Raw genomic sequence first — 18,728 nt, 5'->3', positions numbered from 1 at the left:
AAGCTCAGTGGTAGAGTATGAGGACCGGAACAAGTAATAGGAAGGTCGTAGGTTCGACTCCTTTTTTGGAGAACTCGGATTTCCTCTTTTCCGAGTATGGCTGTGTCAGTGAGTGGAAAAAAAACTATCATTTGTTCACAAGGTTTAAAACGTAACATTACATTACTTCCACATGCTGAATAGACCCTTCTCCAAAACGGCGGCAACAGATTTGAATGAGTTAAAATTGAACTGAATGAAAAACTGATACCAGTGCTAGAAAGAGCACCTTTACTTAAGTAACCTTGCAATGTTTCAGCATATTAGGTGTTATCAGCTTAGGAAATGTAAGATGAAATTTGACAAATTTACAGACGTTTGTATGACTGGGGGTATACGTCATACCCCCAGTCATACAAACGTCTGTAAATTTTTCATTTTTCAACTTACATTTTCTCAGCTGATATTACACCTGATACGCTGAAACTTTGCAGGGTTATTAAAGTAAAGGTGCTCTTTCTAGTGCTGGTATACGTTTTTGATTTTAACTTATTTGAATTTTCGGCCGCCATTTTGGAGAAGGGTCTATACAGTTTACTTTCCTTGAGAACGGAGTGATGATATTGTCACTTAGCTTTATTTTTGTTCTTTCTTTCAGTCGCTGGATTCGCTTGTTGTTTGGCCGTGAATTTCCCATGGAAGATGTGCTGGTGTTGTGGGATGCTCTTTTCGCTGATGGCCCCATGTTGGATTTGGTCGATTATATCTACATCAGTATGCTAGAGGCCATTAGAGATAAACGTACGAGTATTTAAGTCACATGTTTTATATCCCTCGACGTTTACGGCAAACGGCAGACGGCAGAATGACCACGTGACCATGTTTATCCTACATTTGCTGCTCGATTTTTTCAGTTTCTCAATAAAATTGATTAGTTTTTTGTCAGCGTCAAAGGCCAGAATTATTTTGCGCTATTTATTCTCATCTGTGTACGCTTTTTTTCAAGATAAACGCGAATCTCACGTTTTCCTTTTGTCGTAAACGCTATTCTGAATCTCGTTGTTTAAAACAAACAGACAGGACACGTGAAAATGGTACTGGTTAGTTTTTATTTGGAAACGTTCAATGAGTCAAAAGCTCAGTAGATCTACCTTTTACAGTATATGTAATATACAACATCAAAGGAAACTACTGCTCAGTAGCTGTCATGTGAATGGTTACACTTTTGGGTTTAATTCACAGAGTCAAAAGCTTCGGAGATCTACCTTTTACAGCATAATAAACAGCTCCACATGAAAGTATTGCTCAGTAGCTTTCGTTTGAATGGTCACACTTTAGGGTTTCATCCACAGACTCAAAAGTTAGAATCACCTTGTACAGCATAATAGACAGCTCCACAGGAAAGTACTGCTATAGTAGCTTTTATTTGAATGGTCACAGTTTAGGGTTTCATCCACAGAGTCAGTCAAAAGCTTAGGAGATCTACCTTTTACAACATAATATACAGCATCACCGGAAAGTACTGCTCATAATAATAATAAATGATAATAAATGTCTTTATTTATTCAATAAAGTACATATTGAAAGTTACAGAATAAAATATAAGAACATAGTAATAGTAAAACAAGCAAAATCAAGCGTAATACAAGATAGAAACAGAAAGAACGAATTATACTACAAACGTATACTTAAAGATTAATAAAGGTACCTATCTTCCTATTGCTGGTTTTAATTCTGTTCTGGTTTTTGTTATTGTTCAGTTCTTACAGGAAGTTATTCTGTGTGCATGGGTTATCTGATGAAATTTCCTGGTGGTTTTGAGGATGTATACCGTTATGTGAAAACTGCTTTAATAATGAGGGAAAACAAGGTAAGATTTGTACCAAAGTTGTGCAATTTTACATTCTCTTTAAATGTTGTAGCAAATTTAATTTCACTCGATGTTTTTCCATGTTACTGTTAAAAAAAACAAAATCGACGGCAGTTTTCTATGTTCAAAACTTGGCAGCGAAACCACTCGCATGCGGCTCGTGGTTCCCCTTTAGTTTTCAACATTTTATGACGCCGTTTTATGGTCTAAAAGAGTATAGACCATAGAAAAGTGTTGTCGATTTGTTAATTGGATAAAACGAAACAGGGGTGTTTCGAAAACGTACCAGTGTGGATGAAGCGTTAGGCGGACGCCCTCGTGACTATCACTTTGTCTAATTTGGGAAACATTTTACTGTTAATAAAGATTCTGTGACAATAATATTTTTAATTAGATACTGAATAATTATAGCACTATTGTTTTTTTTTTTTTTTTGCTTTTTCATTAGCCATCGTCGGCTCGATCCAGTCCTCGTCTACCACGTTCTGCGGCACATCCATCCGGGACCTTCCCACAGAGAAATGTAAGTGTTCTACACTTTTGAAACAACTGATCTTTGACCAGCAACTAACGGGCCTTTTGTTGCCATAGAAACCGGGACCAAAGAGACCGCAGTCTGCATTCACGTCATTCACGAAGCGCTATCAACAGTTTATGGAACCAGTGAAGCAAACGGTTATAAAACCCGCTGCGAAACCGCAAAACGTACAGGCGCCGAGAACCAGCAACAGCGGTAAAGATGTCACCTTGTTGTTTTATTGGGTATAATTGTTTTTCCCATGCCGTAAAGTCGAAACGTTTCGGGACATTAACGGTGTAGAATAATCTGATTTATTAAAAACTGGATCATTGTAGAATGCATTTCCATGGATTCGATTGGCTAAGCGGCTATGGTATATTTAACAATTATTCCACGAGGGCGCGTTGGATATGAGATGATAGATAGCCAACGAGGCGCGTAGCGCCGAGTTGGCTATAATCATCTCATATCCAACAAGCCCAAGTGGAATAATTGTTTTATTAAAAACAACCAAGAAATATTGCTAGATCTTACTGATTTCGCTGTGGAAGAACGACCAGAAGGCAATTTAATGGTCGCCATTTCTCGGCCATGGTATAATTGCTCATATACCATGGCCGCTAAGCCAATCAAATCCCTCGAATTGCATTATACAATGATGCAGTTTTTAGTAAAAGCCATTATACCATGCCCGAGAAATAGCGACCATTAAGGACGGTGCCTATGTTTTCTACTGCGGGATACAGGGATATTTTTGTGCGGTTTAAAACTAAGCAGCGAAAGTAGAACTCAGCTAGTGCTCTTGGTATCCAACATGAAAATCGGGGGTAACCATGCATTTTTCAGAGATAATAAAGGTTTAGTTTGGAAAAAAACGCCATACATTGCTTTGTATTTTACGGCTTTTAAGAATAATTGTTGCTTTATTATCTCTAAAAAATGTGTGGTTACCCCCAATTTTGTTTCTGTATTCCAAAAGTCCTTCCTAAGATCTTCTTTTCCCGCATAGTCATAAACCGCACAAAAATACTTCGGTATTAGTAGGCACCGTCCTTAAATTGCCTTCTGGTTTCTTGCAAAAAAGCGAATTCAGCAGGGTCTAGCAATATTCTTGATTGTTTTTAATAAAACAATTACTTCACTCGCGCTATAGCCCACTTTGAAAATGAGTGATGGCCTGGGTCGAGAGTAACTGCCCAAGTGATTGTGGGATTGTTTGGGGGGACGCAAAAATGCGAAGATAATAGCCAACGTCCCCCCAAACCTTCCCACAATCGCTTGGGCAGCTACTCTCGACCCAGGCCATCACTCTTTTTCAAAGTGGGCTATTGGATATGAGATGAGTATAGCCAACCTTTTTCGCTGGCTATTTATCATCTCATATCCAACGCGCGCTCGTGAAATAATTGTTGAATAACCTATATCTCTAGGAACCCTTGCTGCCGCGTCCTAATCGTTTTCAATCGAGAGTTTTCCACGTTCTTTCGCTGGAAGAAAAAGTGTATAAGTTCCGCCTTTTACAACTTCTGAATAACCTTGTGCTATCTTTCATTTTGATGATCGCTTGATTTTTGTAGAGGAGGAACTTCGTGCGAGGAATTCCCGGCCAGGTCGGCCAGCCTCTGTCCCAGCTCCCGAGATGAGGGACCGCGCAGATTCTGGGTCCCAGTCCACTACTCCGGGAAAGGGCATGAAATCGATCAAAGAAAAACTTATGACCCGGCCCAGGAATCGTTCTAGAGTGGACTATGATGAACTGGCTCAGGTAAGGAATGTTTCAGAGTCTAGATGAAAGGGGCACTCACGGCGATTTTGCTGCATGTTGTTCAAAACTACTCAAATGTAAGGCGCGTTGTTTGGGGAAAATTCCGGTATAGGAATACTCGGAATAGACGGTACTCGTTTTCTTTTGGGAGCTATTCCGTTTTCGGAATGAGCGGAATATCATTCTGTTCATTCTGCTCCCGATAGCAGAATGAACAGACTGGAAGGAATACGGTTTTCTCGGCAAGCGTTCTTTTGGGAAATTTTTGGCGGGAAATCCTACGCGGCCGCTCGCGCGCGCAGACAAAGTAGTTCTCAGGTCACCTCTGCCATGGGTATTCCGTTTCCAGATTTTAGGAACGTTCTTTTCGAAACTGCAATTCCGTGTATTCTGTTATTCCTAAACCGGAATGAGAATAGCTAGAATATCCCCAAAAGAATGCACCCATAGACTACGGAATTCTTTTGTATATGAACTTACTCTTAGAGCAACGGGAGGAAAATGTAAAAGGGTTTCTCCGAAGAAGAATAAAATACAATCGGTTTTTGGCAATTTTCCCAAAACACTCAGAAGAAACTTGCAAATCCATTCCCGTCCTAGCCATCCGCAGGCAAAGATGATCGACACTATTTTCTGTGTACTAGTAGAGTTGTTGTTAACAAAACTGAACTACTATTTTATCCTTAACATTAATCCATTGCACAGTTTTTAATCCATTGCATATTTTTTTAATCCATTGCACATCTTAATCCACCTCACATTTTTAATCCATTGCACATTTTTTAATCCATTGCACAGTTTAATCCATTGCACGGTTTTTAATCCATTGAACAGTTTAATCCATGGCACATTTTTCATTCCCGTCACACTTTTAATCCATTCGCACATTTGTTTTAAACAATAAATTTTATTTGACAAGTTTATCGAGGATGGAATTCCTTCTAAATGAAAGCTGTGCCATGTAATTAACTGGTCTGTGCGAGAAGATAAAATCTGAAATCTGCCCTGATTCACGCCGTTTGATGTGAATTCAAGGCTGTTTTTCAGTTTAGATTGAGGTGCAGCCAAAGATGATCAACACCATTTTCTGTGTACTGGTAGAGTTGTTGTTAACAAAACTGAACTACTATTTTATCCTTAACATCCATACAAATATGTTTTTTGGCTATTCAAAATGACACTAAATACAGTTTACACTGCACAGTGGTGTCTTTCAACATGTTAACTCATCTTGTGTCCGGGCTTGTGCAGCCTACACAGCAAGCCTTTCAATGGGGTTTGCCTTGCTTCCCAAAACGTTTCATACCCAGGCTACAATCTTGGACAGAATGAAAAAAGAAATTAAACCCCCTCCCCCCAAAATCAATGATGAATCCGCCCCAAAGCAAAACGCGGCATTCTTCAAACATTGAAATGGGGGTGGTTTGAATTGTGCACGGTTCAATCTTGGGCAGAATAAATAAATAAATAAATAAATAAATAAATAAATAAATAAATAAATAAATAAATAAATAAATAAATAAATAAATAAATATATTACTTCCCCCCCCCCCTCCCCAAAATCAATGATGAATTCGTACGCAAAGCAAAACGCGCCATTTTTCCATCATTGAAATGGTGGGAGAGGGGTAGTTTTAATTTGTCATTTGAATTGTTCAAGATTGTAGGCCTTGTGTTAGTTTGACATTGTGCCTGGTATTTGTGATCACAATCCTGTACTTTGTGAGGTTGCTCAGAACTATAACTTAGTGCTTCAGTAGGGCCTTTGATGAGCATTGTTACACAACAATGTTGGAGGTTTTAGCCCGGTCGTGAGAACCACATCTAACATCTATTAACTTCAAGGGATGTTTTGTGTATTCCTCACTCTTCCAGGATCATGAGCGACTTCAGCAACAAGTGTCCTCGCTGAAAACCGAGCTTGATAAAGTGCAGGGGTTGTACCTTTACTGCGGCAGAAAAATGGATTCGTACATTGGTGAGTGTTGTCTGCTCGTTTATTGTTTTCGACGTAGAAAGAACGCACTCCTAATAAAGATTAGAGTCGAGATTGTATGGGACAACCAACGTTGATTACCGTGAATGGGTGGATCTTGGGACGCGTATCTGGCATCCCCCGCAGATTTTGCAGGGGCGGATGACATCATCACCAACTTGGCAAAGGAGAGTGCCTGGGATCGAGATCATCGAACGCACTCCCTCATCTTTGATTATTATTAGTCCACATACGCATCTGAAGGTCGAGTATTGGCGGGTGAAGTGACTGAAATGATTGAGCCAGGTGAATATCCACGTGATTCGGGTTCTCGGAATTCTGGTCCCAGTTGTTTAACGAGTGGATAACTTTATCCAGCGGATAAAATGTATTCGATGGAGTACATTTTATCTGGCCCCAGTTGTTCAAAGGCCGGATAACTTTATCCGTTCGATAAGGCACTATTCAAGGTCTAAAATATACTTCACGTTAAACGTTGTCCAAGGTTTTGGTACACTACCAAACTTAACTGTGGCTGGAGTATGCATATTCGCTTGTACAAGAGGAAATACTGAAATATTTGCGCAGATTGAAACTGTCGGATAGTGACTTATCCACAGGATAAAGTTATCCGGCCTTTGAACAACTGGAGCCTGCTAGATAGCGATTTATCCAGTGGATAGAGTTATCCACTCTTTCAACAACTGGGGCTTGACTATACAAAGGTCATCGCTTTGTTTACACGGTAGGAAGTAAACCGAGAGTTTTATTGTTTTTGCTTTTCAGATCTTCTTCAAGACGAACTCACAAAGGAAGAAGATTATGTCAGTGACGTTGTATATCTGTGCTTAGCTGGCTTAAAACAGGCAAGAAATGTCGTTTTCCTTATTTTATGTCGTTGTTCTCGCAATATTTTATCTTTCTAAATGGATGTTCTGCCTGGTAACTCTCGATGTCTTTCTAGATAGGGACATTCATTTTGTTCTATTCATTCATTTATTTCAACATATATTACATGTAATACAGGATAGTCGTAAAAAAATAAAACCAAAGTAGGGAAATTAAAGGCACACCAATTTAGAACTAAGGTACTATTCTAAAAAGTATAATACATTGTAACTCTGACCTAGTATGGTCATAGTGTATTCGCTATTCGTCGTCCGTACACAACAGGTATCCTGCGGCGATATACGTTTAAGTTTTCGTGTGTCGGGGAGAAAAATCATGGGCAGAGCGCTTTAAACAAGTAACCGCTTTGGAAGATCGTCTCCAGCTTTTCTGCAATACAACTGTGCTTTGTTGTCAATGTGTTGAATAATAACACAATTGTCCTGCTCAATCGTGCGGAATGTCCCCTGATTTTAGCCAACTCGGCCTACGTCCTGTTCGGCTAAGTGTCAGGCGATTGTTAAATATTCAAGATTGTAAATAATACTTGAAGCGATTCATAATGACGTGCTTAAACGCGTCCATGCCCTTTACCTCCCTGATGGTCGATGGTACGGTAGGGTATTAAACGTACCCGCTCCATTTAGCAAGAAGTTTCGTTACAAAAGTTCAAGCCCCTCCTTCCTTTCTCACCTACCTTTCTTGGTGTGAAATGCAAACTAAGACGCTTGTTGACTTGTTGAAGTTGTTGACTCGAGTGTCCTTTAAAACAAATGTGCTTCGAAATCCTATATGTAAAACTTTCATCACAGGAATATAATACTTCAGTTTCTGATTTGTTAAACAGGGTTTATTCCGAAAATTAAACCACTTCCTCGATAATGGTGGGGAAAAAGACATGTTGTTTGTCAGTTGTTTACGCTCTGACGGTTGCTTGGCAACTAAAGTTGGGAATGACCAGGCCAGGCGTCTTGTATACCAGAATTTCCTGTTTAACAATAACCTAAAAAGGCCTTGATACTAAGTTGTTCGCCCAAGCGGCAGGTGCAATAGATCGCCGTCTCTGGTGATATAATTGTGAAAGTAGCTAGAATACCTTAACTCAAACAGAAGGTACTTCGACTCCAAGTCATTCGTAGATTTGAGAACAAGAACACATTTCAGACGGTCGTGGTGAGCTTGCAAATCTAGTCTAGCTTGCCTTGTCCAGCTTTCCTTCGGCGTTCAATTGGCCACCTTTTGTAAATCGCAGAATATTTCATTGCTATGGTCCGCCTCCGTTTGTAAATACTTCAACCGTCTTACTGGTCGTAAATCTGATACGTGATCGAAATTTTGTACAAGAAGAAATCAAGTAAAATCATCATTTTAACACCCATTTTAATGAAAAAAAAAAGAACATATCGCTTCAAGAGATTGAAATGGAAATTGCTTTTATGTAGTTTTCAATCGTGCAGGTTCATGTTTTTAACTTTTTTCATAGAATAAATAACTTGAAAACTGTAAATTATAAAGAGAAAAGATATGCAAGCATGTAGCTCGCCATCTCGTCAGCTGCTACCAGAGAGAGATAATCGATTCTGGAAGCTATGGTAGTATCGCCCCTCCCCCCTCCTTCCTTCCCAGTGGCTTTCCCCCACCCCACGCCTATCGCTACTTATTATAATTTGCTGCAATGTGTCCGACAGGTGCGGGACTTGTTAAAGGGAACTTTAGCATTCCGCGGATCAACGATGGAGACCGAATGCGACTTTATGGAGATAGATAACAATATAGCCGCCCGTTTACAGATTCCATCTCTTCAACAACAGAAGGACGGCAGCGAACTTTCTGAGACCCTGCCAGTACCCATGCTGGCGAACTTTGGTCATTTTGAGAATTCAGATGAAAAGGAAAGTAGTTTTATGACGTGCGAGGCCGATAGAAAACAGCATGGAGAAACTGCGGACTCTGACGAGCAAGTGGCCAGCTCGACAGAGCCTGAAGTAACGCACGGGAACATACACAGTGTCCAAGAGCGAACCGTTGAGGATTCAGAAAACGGTTTAGATAAGCAGGACGTTGACGGAGAAGAGTCAAGTCACAATCTTTGTGATCAGGAAAGCCGGAATACCGTTGATACGGAGGATCTATTTTCGAGTTTTGTCGAAGGACAAAGTTCAATCCATTCCATTGGTTCAATTCCTTTGTTCTGCGGAGAGAGTCGTGTAGCCGGTACAGAGGAAATTAGATCTAGTAACAATTCAATTAGTACAAACGATTCCTTCTTGTCTGGGCCTGATCTTAGGTCAGATAATGAAGTTAGTGCGCCTGAAAGTAAACACGATCAAAAGAGTTTCCAAGACAAAACTGAGACCGCAAGCGTGACACTGGGGGATGAACCGCTGTTCAGTGAACCGTTTGCAGGAGCGTCTTATCCGCCGAGTGAAACTGGAAACAAGAGAACGGAAACTGGTCAGATTGAGTCCTCCGACCGCGAATTTGTGTTTGTTAATAGTGACGGTACTGCGCAGGCTTCACCAACGCCCCATCGACATCCTCTGGAAGAAAGCGACGAATTTTTTTTCTGAGTGAAAACAATTCTAGACGGCATAATTTTTTTTAATTCTCTCAAAAGCGGCAAATTAAATAAGTGGTTTTATTTTCATAATTAGAACTTGAATGACCCGCAGCTAAAGATTGTGGCCAAACGCGGTTTAACAAGTACAGTAAAACCCCGTGTATAAGAACCAGTATTTTCTCAAAATGGTCTCATGCACCGTGAAATCTGATGTTACATTCTTTTAGGGGACACTTTCGGGGAGGGCTTGTTTTTGTAGGGGCGTGTTATTTGGGGGAATTTTGCGTAATCTAGGCTGAAACAGGGTCATATATTGTGGGCGTAGTGAAAATTCTTTAAGTTCTTATACACGTGATTTTATTGTATGGATGTTTAAACTTGCATTGGTTTAGAACAAGGCTTTCTCAAACCTTGCCAGGACTTAAAACAATCGTTCATTAAAGAGGAATATAGGTTTCATTTGTACGCCCACACTTGAGGATTTCCACAAAGAAACGATGAAGAAGAATGTCATTCATCCTCATGCTTCTCAAACTCATTAATTCATAAAGAGAAACAAAGGAAATAATTACTGTGAAGGCATTCGGAAATGTGATCGTAATTATAATAATATTTGGTGAACGTTTGCTTTGGATTTCTCCAAGAATAATTCATGGTTTGACAAGTTATAACAAACACTTGAAAAAGTGTTTCATCTGATTTGCAAACACCTCGAAGTTGGTTAAAAAAAGCTTGGCTACAACTCGTTTTTCCAACTCACTTCTCGGTGTTTGGAAATCGGATGAAACACGCTTTCTCGTGTTTGACATATTACGTCAAACCAGTTTAATTGATTTAACATTAGCTGAAACGATTTTGTTTGTCACGAATATGTCAACTTTTAGAATTTTTGTATCTCAAAATTGATTTGACTCATTTTCGAATTGGTAAATTTTGTTAATAAGGAATTATCATGAACGAATACTGTTTATATGTTTTTTTACGTAATTACCCTGCCGAATAGCACGAGATTTTTACAGATATTCTAAGAGAATAGTTATTGAATTGCGCGAATTACAATATTGTAACAAATTATTTGGTTTATTTTACTTTGCTTCATTTTATTTCGGTAGCGCAGCAGCTCTCGTAAGCTTGTAATTATTTTAATTGTGTAACAGGTTCAATTGTTTTTAGGGTTGGGGGTATTTTTCTGTCGTTTGTTCTATTGTTTTATTCGAAGGGTTGCAAACCAATCACGTGAGACCTTATGAGAGCTGCTCCATCACCCTTTCATTATAACAAAATTTAAGGTCGCACAGAAACAAAATTAGAACATTATGAAAACTGTTCTTATCACGCGTTAATTCCATTATGTTAGAGTATTTTCCACCAACAATATAGATATTGCTTTTTATAGCCTTTGGTCTCTGCAAATCAACAGAACCAAAACATTGACCGAATGTGAGATTCGATACCAGATCTCACCCTTCCATTGTGGTAGTACTTAAGTACGAGTACGGCATAGAGGATAATAGTGAACATTCTATAGCCAGTACCTCGGGGGGAGAGCGGGGGGGGAGGGTGTAAAAATGGGTAAAGCTTAACTGCTGGCCTAAAAATTATACAGATTACCTTAGCTAGAGAAAATAAAGTTAAGGAGATTATCTCAAGTAATAGATATGCCTTGTAATTCGTGTATAAAAATTATTTAGTAAAAGGTGCAATGTTAATTGGTTATCAACAAGAATCAGTTCAATAAAGAAACTATCTTATTAAGCCTATAGCGCGAAGGTCGTCTATATAGTAATATACACTCGATTGCAAAAACGTTGACACCTAAAAAGCTTAAACCGTGAACGATGAGACCCAATGGTATAAGTGTACTAAATTTGTTTGCATAACATTCAATTCTCGTGCGACGGTTGATAATCAAAATTAGTTGCACGTGGTGAATGATCGAAACTGTCCAAGCTTTCCTTAAAGTGTCAAGTTGGCCAACAAGGGCCAATTTTTAGACACTGCCCACAAGTCCGTTGGGTCTCATCGTCCATGGTTTATGCTTTTTAGGTGTCAACCTTTTTGTAATCGAGTGTATAATAAGCTGAAAACAGTTCACTATGATCTAAGATTTGCACCATCAGCATACATTCGAACATTTGAGAGGAGATTGCAGTTTGGTAAGTCATTCATATACAGTAGCAATAACAGAGGTCCGAGTATTGATCGTGGGCATGGGGTACGATTTGTTGGTACAAACAGGAAAGAACGAGAGAAGGAAGACAGACAGCCAGACAGACTGACTGACAGACGGGCAGGTAGACAGACAGACAGGCAGACTGACTGACAGACAGGCAGACAGACACAGACAAAAGAGATGGAAGGAAACCTAGGCTCGATTACAAGCCGCTGTTTGCGAAATGAGCCCACGTTCACCCCCGAAGAGACGGGTTTCTTCCCGGGGAGGAAAGCAGGACCCGAGGGAGCGGCGGAAATCGATCCTAGGAAAAACGGTGCACGTTCTATTTCCCTTGTCCGTGTTTTGGGAATGGTTAACAAGCGAAATGTTATCATGTTATCGGATAGTTGGCTTAAACTGCAAGTGTTTTACCTGGAATTCAGTAGAATTATTTGCCACTTTCAAGATGATCAATAACTTTGACGTTCGTCGACCTTTAGCTCAATCAATTATCGTTAGAAGCACGCTGTTCATTGGTTGTCAGTACACTTCATAAACTACACCCAATGTGATTGGTGCCACATAGCGTTACACACAAACACACGCACAAGCATACAAATCAATGCAAACCGCGCGTCAGGACTTAATATCAACATAGGTGGAAAAATTGTGCTCCCTGTAGGCTCAAAAACTTCAACAAAAGTCATTTGGACGCTTTGTGTGCCTATGTTAGGGCTTTTTGTGCCCCACGGAAAATAGCTGCGAATTTTGTTCGTGATTACTGGCGGCTCGACATTTTCAAATGGGAACTCGAAATTGAGTTTTCATATTGTCTGGTAACGTAATGATTACACGAAGTTGTCGCGAACACTATTTCCATTCTGGTATCGTGGCATGATCAAAACACCTTGCCCCTCTCCAGCTGGGGCTCAATTAGACTCTGGTACCCAGTGTTGACCGCGCGTTGTTCACGTGGGTCGGCCATCGAAGTTGATGGTTCCATAGCGGGAATTTTGAAGTGCGTTTGGTGATTTTTGTGGGGCTGCAAGTTCATGACAAGGTATGTACGAGTGGCCTTCACCGACATATCGGTATGTTATGTTTTTCTTAAGGTTTAAAGTCATAGTGGGATAAGGAAAGAGTTTTATGGGAGAATTCGAGCAGTTTGAACGAGTCGAATGGCGAGAAAATCCGGCGTTCTTGCGTTGATGACTCAAAACGCAGTTTAACCCAGCGTTAGGATAGGAAACAACATCTTAACGATAGTAAACAACAGATTATGATGTTTTATGTACTATTTTCAGTAATTTGTCTTGTATTAAATTTGTTACTCAAATTGCCAGTCTCATGTTATCAGAAGTAACCAGAGTCCCTCTCTCGAGGGAAAGGGGAGCCTGGAAACAATCTTGCACCCCCAAATCATTGCTGAAAGAAATTTGTGACTCACGGCCACAAAGATCTTTTATATACCTGGGCTAATTTTTGCTGATCGGTGAAATTCAGTAGTCATGTATTACCAAGTTAAAATACAGCTTCCCACAAAAACAAAAGTTAGATTCAGTCACTTCAAAATATTTTTGCAATGCTGTTTGAGCGGCTTGGCCCAGGCTACTAAACCATATGACAAGTAAGGAAACATCAGTGATTGAGGCCCAGTTGAGACGCTGAACTTTTCATTAGCCGAGCCTAATACTGTACCTTGAATTAAGTGCATGAAAAGTTCGGCATCTGAATCAGTTTAGAACGGCTGCTTCAATTTTGAATGGCTCAGCCATTCTTCCCACCTGGCTCAGCCGGAAATTTCAGCTTTGGAACTGCTTTGATTCAGACGTTGAACTTTTCATGACCCGACCTAATGCATAAATTATTATAACATATTTCAGATGCTGTCTCTCGTAGAGAGCATGTTTTTCTTCAAGTAAATTAAGTTCGGCTAATTCGGTGTTTGAATAGGCGGGATTTTCGTGATTTGGGCCGACGTTAGTTAATTTGAGTTAAGTTCGGCTCATGAAAAGTTCGGCGTCTGAACTGGGCCTGAGCCATCTGGGAGGAGACAGCTGACATTTCAGACTATGTACTGGTGCTATTGCATCAAATTTGCATCAAGAAAATCTTACATTTAAATAACATGTTAAAGTGCATTTGAATTGAAAAATAACTCTCAGCTGTATGCCTATTTGAAAGGCCTTTCAAAGAGAACAAGAATGGCTTTTCCCCTTTTTTTATTTATTTATTTATTTATTTATTTATTTTTTTTTTATATCTTCTCTTGTTTGGGCAAATCGGACAACCAAACCATTAAGTCTCAAGTGGGTTAAAAATCCAACCAAGATTTTAGGAATTTATTTTTCATATGATATTAAAGGTAACAACCAGCTAAATTTTGATCATAAAATCCAAAAACTTCAAACAACTCTTGATATGTGGAGATCAAGAGATTTAACGTTATTTGGTAGAGTGTTAATAATGGTATTTCCAATTTTGTGTACTCTGCCTCAAATATTGACGTTCCGAAGGAGATCATTAAGAATGTTCAAAGTGGCTTCAATGAAAAAACAAAGGGGATAAGAATAAAAGAGTAGGAGTGTACCAGGATTACGAGAAAGGTGGTTTGCGTATGAGTGATTTAGAAACTATGATAAAAGCACTAAGGCTAGCATGGATTCCTAGGCTCTTGAATAACAGCCATCCGAATTGGAAAACAGTTCCAAACTACAGTGTACCACTTCAAGAAATGGGGAGGACTTGACTTCCTGTTATTATGTAATTATTGGATGAAAGATTTTGAATTTTTACCCCGCTTCTACCACAATATTTTGCTCTTTTTCGATGAACTGAAAACCCTCTATGGTCATAAAGGCATCTCTGATTTGCTCCTTTTTAATAATAGAGACATACTCATCGATGAGAAAGCTTTCTTTTTTCAAGAATGGTTTGTAACTGGAATCAAAACAATAATGGATCTTTTAGATACGGACGGCCAATTTTTCTTTTCCCGATCTTAAATCCAAATTGTCCTTACCAAAGACCTCCTTTTTACACTAGTATCAAGTGGTAAGGGCAATCCCGATTTTGTTACTTAAAAGGACAAAATAATTAATACTGTCTTCTATTGAAATCTCCTTGGAGGAGGTAACATCCTTCCATCTGGATGAAAGCACGACTCACAATAAATCTGTCGAACATAAAATCTAAGGATTTTTATTGGCTTTTGAGTAATGAAATCCACACAGGGTTACATGCCGGCCCAAAACGTTGGATGAAATCGGTCCCTTCAAGTAGCATAAACTGGCAGAAAGTCTTCTCCACGATTGGCAAGTGCTCTAAAGAAAAAAAATTGCATGAATTTCATTTTAAGTTTATTCACAGAATCGTTGTCACCAAAAAAGAACTTTTTAGAATTAAACTTAAAGATAGTGACTGCATTTACTGTGGAGAGGCAGATTCTATTGATCACTCTTTTGTTGATTGTGTGTTTACGAAATCATTCAGCGAGAAAGTGCTGCAATTGTTTAATGCTGTTAACGCCTCCTCCTTTTCACTCGGTGCTATGGAATTGCTTTTTGGTTTCCACTTTGGTAAACAAATCTGTTATATTTATAAGAGAAAACTCCTGACTGATTAATTGCTGGTTTCTGACTTTATTAGACAGGTTAATTATAAGTATAGATTAGGATTGTTGTAGAGCTGCCATCTCTGTAAACATAATTCCATTGTAAATATAACACTAGTCTTGTAAGAACCTTTATTGTATCCTTTATCTTCTCAGCTTCTTTGTTTGTTTACATGTAATTTATTCGTTTTCAGTTAGGGATAATTGCATTTGTATATCTGCTTCTTTTCTTTTCCTTTGTCCTTGTGTAACTACTTTGTAACATTGGCCTGTGTAATTTACAATAAATTTATTATACACTTCAAAAAAAATTTAATATATATCTTCTCTTGTTTCAGAAATGTTCAAGTTTTTGTTCAAAAACTGGTGATGTCACAAATCGTTTCAGTGCAAAGGTAAATCGCAAAATCAAGAATATCTCAGGAAATATTGGAGTGATGCTGCTCAAACTGGACACCAATAATGTACGCCAGGTAATGTGCAATATTTACACATATTTTGTGAATACAAAAAACAACCGTTTCATTCAATACTATATCTTGTCTTATCAAACACTAGTTCCTTTTAGACTTTTGCGACATCTTGAGTGATACTGAAAATCATACCGAAAATTGCTACTAAATAAATTTATTGTAATCAATAAACCCTCAACAACTATTTCTCAAACAATGCCCACCTAAACTCTTCCCCCATCCCCCACCCTGACAGCTGAAAACAAAGTTGTGATCATAATATTGATCCTTTGTAAAAAAAAAAAAAAAAAAAAAACTGGGACTATTACAGACAACTCACTAAGTATGAACAATCACATTATTGATTAAGCCAAATATGTAAAGCTTCTTTCTATCATATTCACAATATTCGTCGTATCTCTAAATATTTTTCTAGGGAATGCCTTCAGACATTAGTTCATGCCTTTGTGACTTTGAGACTGGATTATTGCAATAGTTTACTTTATGGCCAGCCTAAATATCAGATTTCTAAACTACAGCGAGTCCAGAACACCATCGCTAGGTTAATAACAATTACTAGGAAGTATGATGTTATTACATGTATTCCAGTCCTGGAATAAGTGTGAGTCACAGTGGCAACATAATGACATACACTGTAATGGCATGGTCGCATAAATCAAGTTCTGGCCCAGCCCTTCATTTGTGACCCTAGTTTACAAGGCTTGTGATTGCCTTGTGCGTATGTTTTACAGTAGTTATTAACTTAACAGTGAAATAAACCTTCTCCTGTTTACTCTACAGGGATCATTAAGATCATAGAGTTACTATATTACTGCTGGTTGTACCTCGTGACATGTGGAGTAGAATTTGGAGTGACCACTTTTGTCTGAACATGACTACAATTTGATCAGTGAAAGAGGGCCGTCATTAGATAGATCTCCAAGACAGACAGGTAAAATTGGTTGCTGCTGTGGCAATCAAAACACCTCTTTCCAAGGTGAACAGTCCATGGTAGTTGTTAAGGGTGTTCTCAGACCAGAAATAAAGCAATACATTCCTTATCCCAGAACATCTTAACAGCCATTATGTGGCCATCACAGACCTCATGGAGCCATCACACAAAAACTGAAGTTTGCAAACTTGTATTGGCCTAGCTTACAAATAGGTTGTTGCAAGTGTTGTCTGGTCTCCAGCTACTAAATGTACCATTGACTTTCTCAGAGCACATCAAGCTGGAAAACAAATTTAAGGTGTAAGCATTTTGTTTTCTTCTGTTCTTTAATTATTTCAAATACCAAAGAGAAGGAGATAAAAAGAATTGTGGTCAAACTCGGATTTAAGAAGCAATTGGAGATTTTCTCACAGTTTCCAGGATTTTGGAGTTTGCCATTACGAGTTTGCCAACTTAATTTTGCCATGTCATGACACTGTTTGATAGTGTATAGACTGAGCTATTTCAATTAAGGTTGTCACATCAAAGCCTCAGGCTTACAATGTATGTGACCAGACCAAAAGGTAGTGTAGGTAATTACAAATTTGTTTTAGTTCAAAAGGAACTATTGATATCCTATCCACTCATCATCCGCAGTGTTTGAAAATAGACGTCATCTGATTGTAAACAATTTTCAGTTGTTACATGTAGTTCTTGTACCTTATACCAGGGTTCTCCCAAAATTTTGGAGTAGAAGGAGATTAAAATGGAGTAGCTGGCAGAGAAATTTAAAAAGGCGCGTAAGTGCCTTCCATGCGCCTCTGGCTCTCTCGCATTTTGCACGTGTTGGAATACATAGTATGTTGTCTGATATGGAGTGCTTTTCGTCGGTAACCACTTCCTCGCAATCTGAGCCTTTTTCGTTTGCTGAACATTCGATCGACGTCTGCAAGCAGATTCAAGCGATGGTGTGGCGAAATTCTCAACGAAACTTTCAAGTTTATTCAGTCAAAAACACTTTTGGACTCTTGGCTCTTTAAGGAAAACTTTATTTATGTCGTAATGTATTTACCCATGGGAAAGTAGGTGTCACAAATGTAAAAGTTGCCGTTGGATGCAAAACAAAGTATTTTTTTTATTTTTTTTTTAATTGGATCTGAGTAGCCGGCGCACCCAGGATGATTAGCCGGCGATTGTTGCCGGTCGCCGGGGCTTACGGAGATCTCTGTTATACATGCAAGTGCGAAAAAATTCACATTTCATATTTTTTTAAAGTGTGTCTGACAGAATTTTTTTCTTAATGAAGTCTTCAAGTTGTCTTTGTATGAAAATCGAAGAAAAAAAATCCGTATTATATTTTTCTTTCCCTGTGTTTGAAGCATAGAAAAGTGTCAAATTTCACTTCTAGTTAGGAACAATACCTTGCAAGACGGTATACTGGGGATAGTTGGGCTGTGACGTCAACACAGGAACGCTAGTCTCACCATTTCTCTATTCCTCAGTTGTTTTTTTGTGTGCAGAGGAAGAAAACTGTGGACAAAAATATGAATAGAATTGTTGAAAACTCAGAATGAAACAACTGTGGAATAGAGAAACTGTGAGACTAAGCATCCCTGTATTGACATCACAGCCCTGCTATCCCCATTCTGCTGTCTTGCACAGTGTTGTACCCAATCGCAAGTGAAATTTGATGCATTTACATGCCTCAAATGCTGGGAAGAAAAATTTATGAGGAATTTTCTTTATTTCGATTTTCATACGAGAACAACATTAACATTTGATCAAGCAAATAAAACAATTCTGTCATATACAACTTTTAAGTTGTTTTCCAGCTTCAAATTTGCGTACCATGCATGTGCTGCATGTACATCGAACAATTACATTTAATTTAGTTATTATACTTCCATGTACACTGAGCTTACTAGGTTGGAAAACAGACGATCAGTGTCATCAAGAATTATGCTTTAAATGAGAATGCTAGCTGAAAATTGTTTGATCATGTTTTACATTTTCTCAGCAT

The 18,728-nt window shown here is 38.7% G+C and overlaps 1 protein-coding gene and 1 long non-coding RNA gene across 3 annotated transcripts in view; both read left to right on the top strand.

Annotated features, from left to right (window-relative positions):
* Nucleotides 1-11,317, top strand: part of LOC146483169 (TBC1 domain family member 5-like) — a 31,838-nt gene extending 20,521 nt beyond the window's left edge. The window contains exons 15-22 of the mRNA XM_085106374.1: nt 638-780; nt 1,740-1,849; nt 2,298-2,372; nt 2,441-2,582; nt 3,947-4,134; nt 6,010-6,112; nt 6,896-6,975; nt 8,686-11,317. Of these exons, the coding sequence (XP_084962500.1) occupies nt 638-780; nt 1,740-1,849; nt 2,298-2,372; nt 2,441-2,582; nt 3,947-4,134; nt 6,010-6,112; nt 6,896-6,975; nt 8,686-9,567 (1,723 nt within the window). The 3' untranslated portion in view covers nt 9,568-11,317. The remainder of the gene's footprint in view (nt 1-637; nt 781-1,739; nt 1,850-2,297; nt 2,373-2,440; nt 2,583-3,946; nt 4,135-6,009; nt 6,113-6,895; nt 6,976-8,685) is intronic.
* Nucleotides 11,318-12,697: 1,380 nt separating this feature from the next.
* Nucleotides 12,698-17,930, top strand: LOC146483168 (uncharacterized). Of its 2 annotated transcripts, none has more exons than XR_014863916.1 (3): nt 12,698-12,772; nt 15,664-15,720; nt 16,579-17,930. It is a non-coding gene; the product is annotated as an uncharacterized LOC146483168 (long non-coding RNA). The 2 variants fall into 2 exon arrangements; XR_014863915.1 differs by having other exon boundaries at nt 15,664-15,798.
* The last annotated feature ends 798 nt before the right edge of the window (nt 17,931-18,728 follow it).

The sequence above is a fragment of the Pavona decussata genome, unplaced genomic scaffold (genome assembly GCF_977016875.1).
Source record: "Pavona decussata unplaced genomic scaffold, jaPavDecu1.1 SCAFFOLD_40, whole genome shotgun sequence".
Lineage (NCBI taxonomy): Eukaryota > Metazoa > Cnidaria > Anthozoa > Scleractinia > Agariciidae > Pavona > Pavona decussata.
The sequence above is the reverse complement of the archived record's forward strand: the minus strand, read 5'-3'. Positions and strand labels throughout refer to the sequence as shown.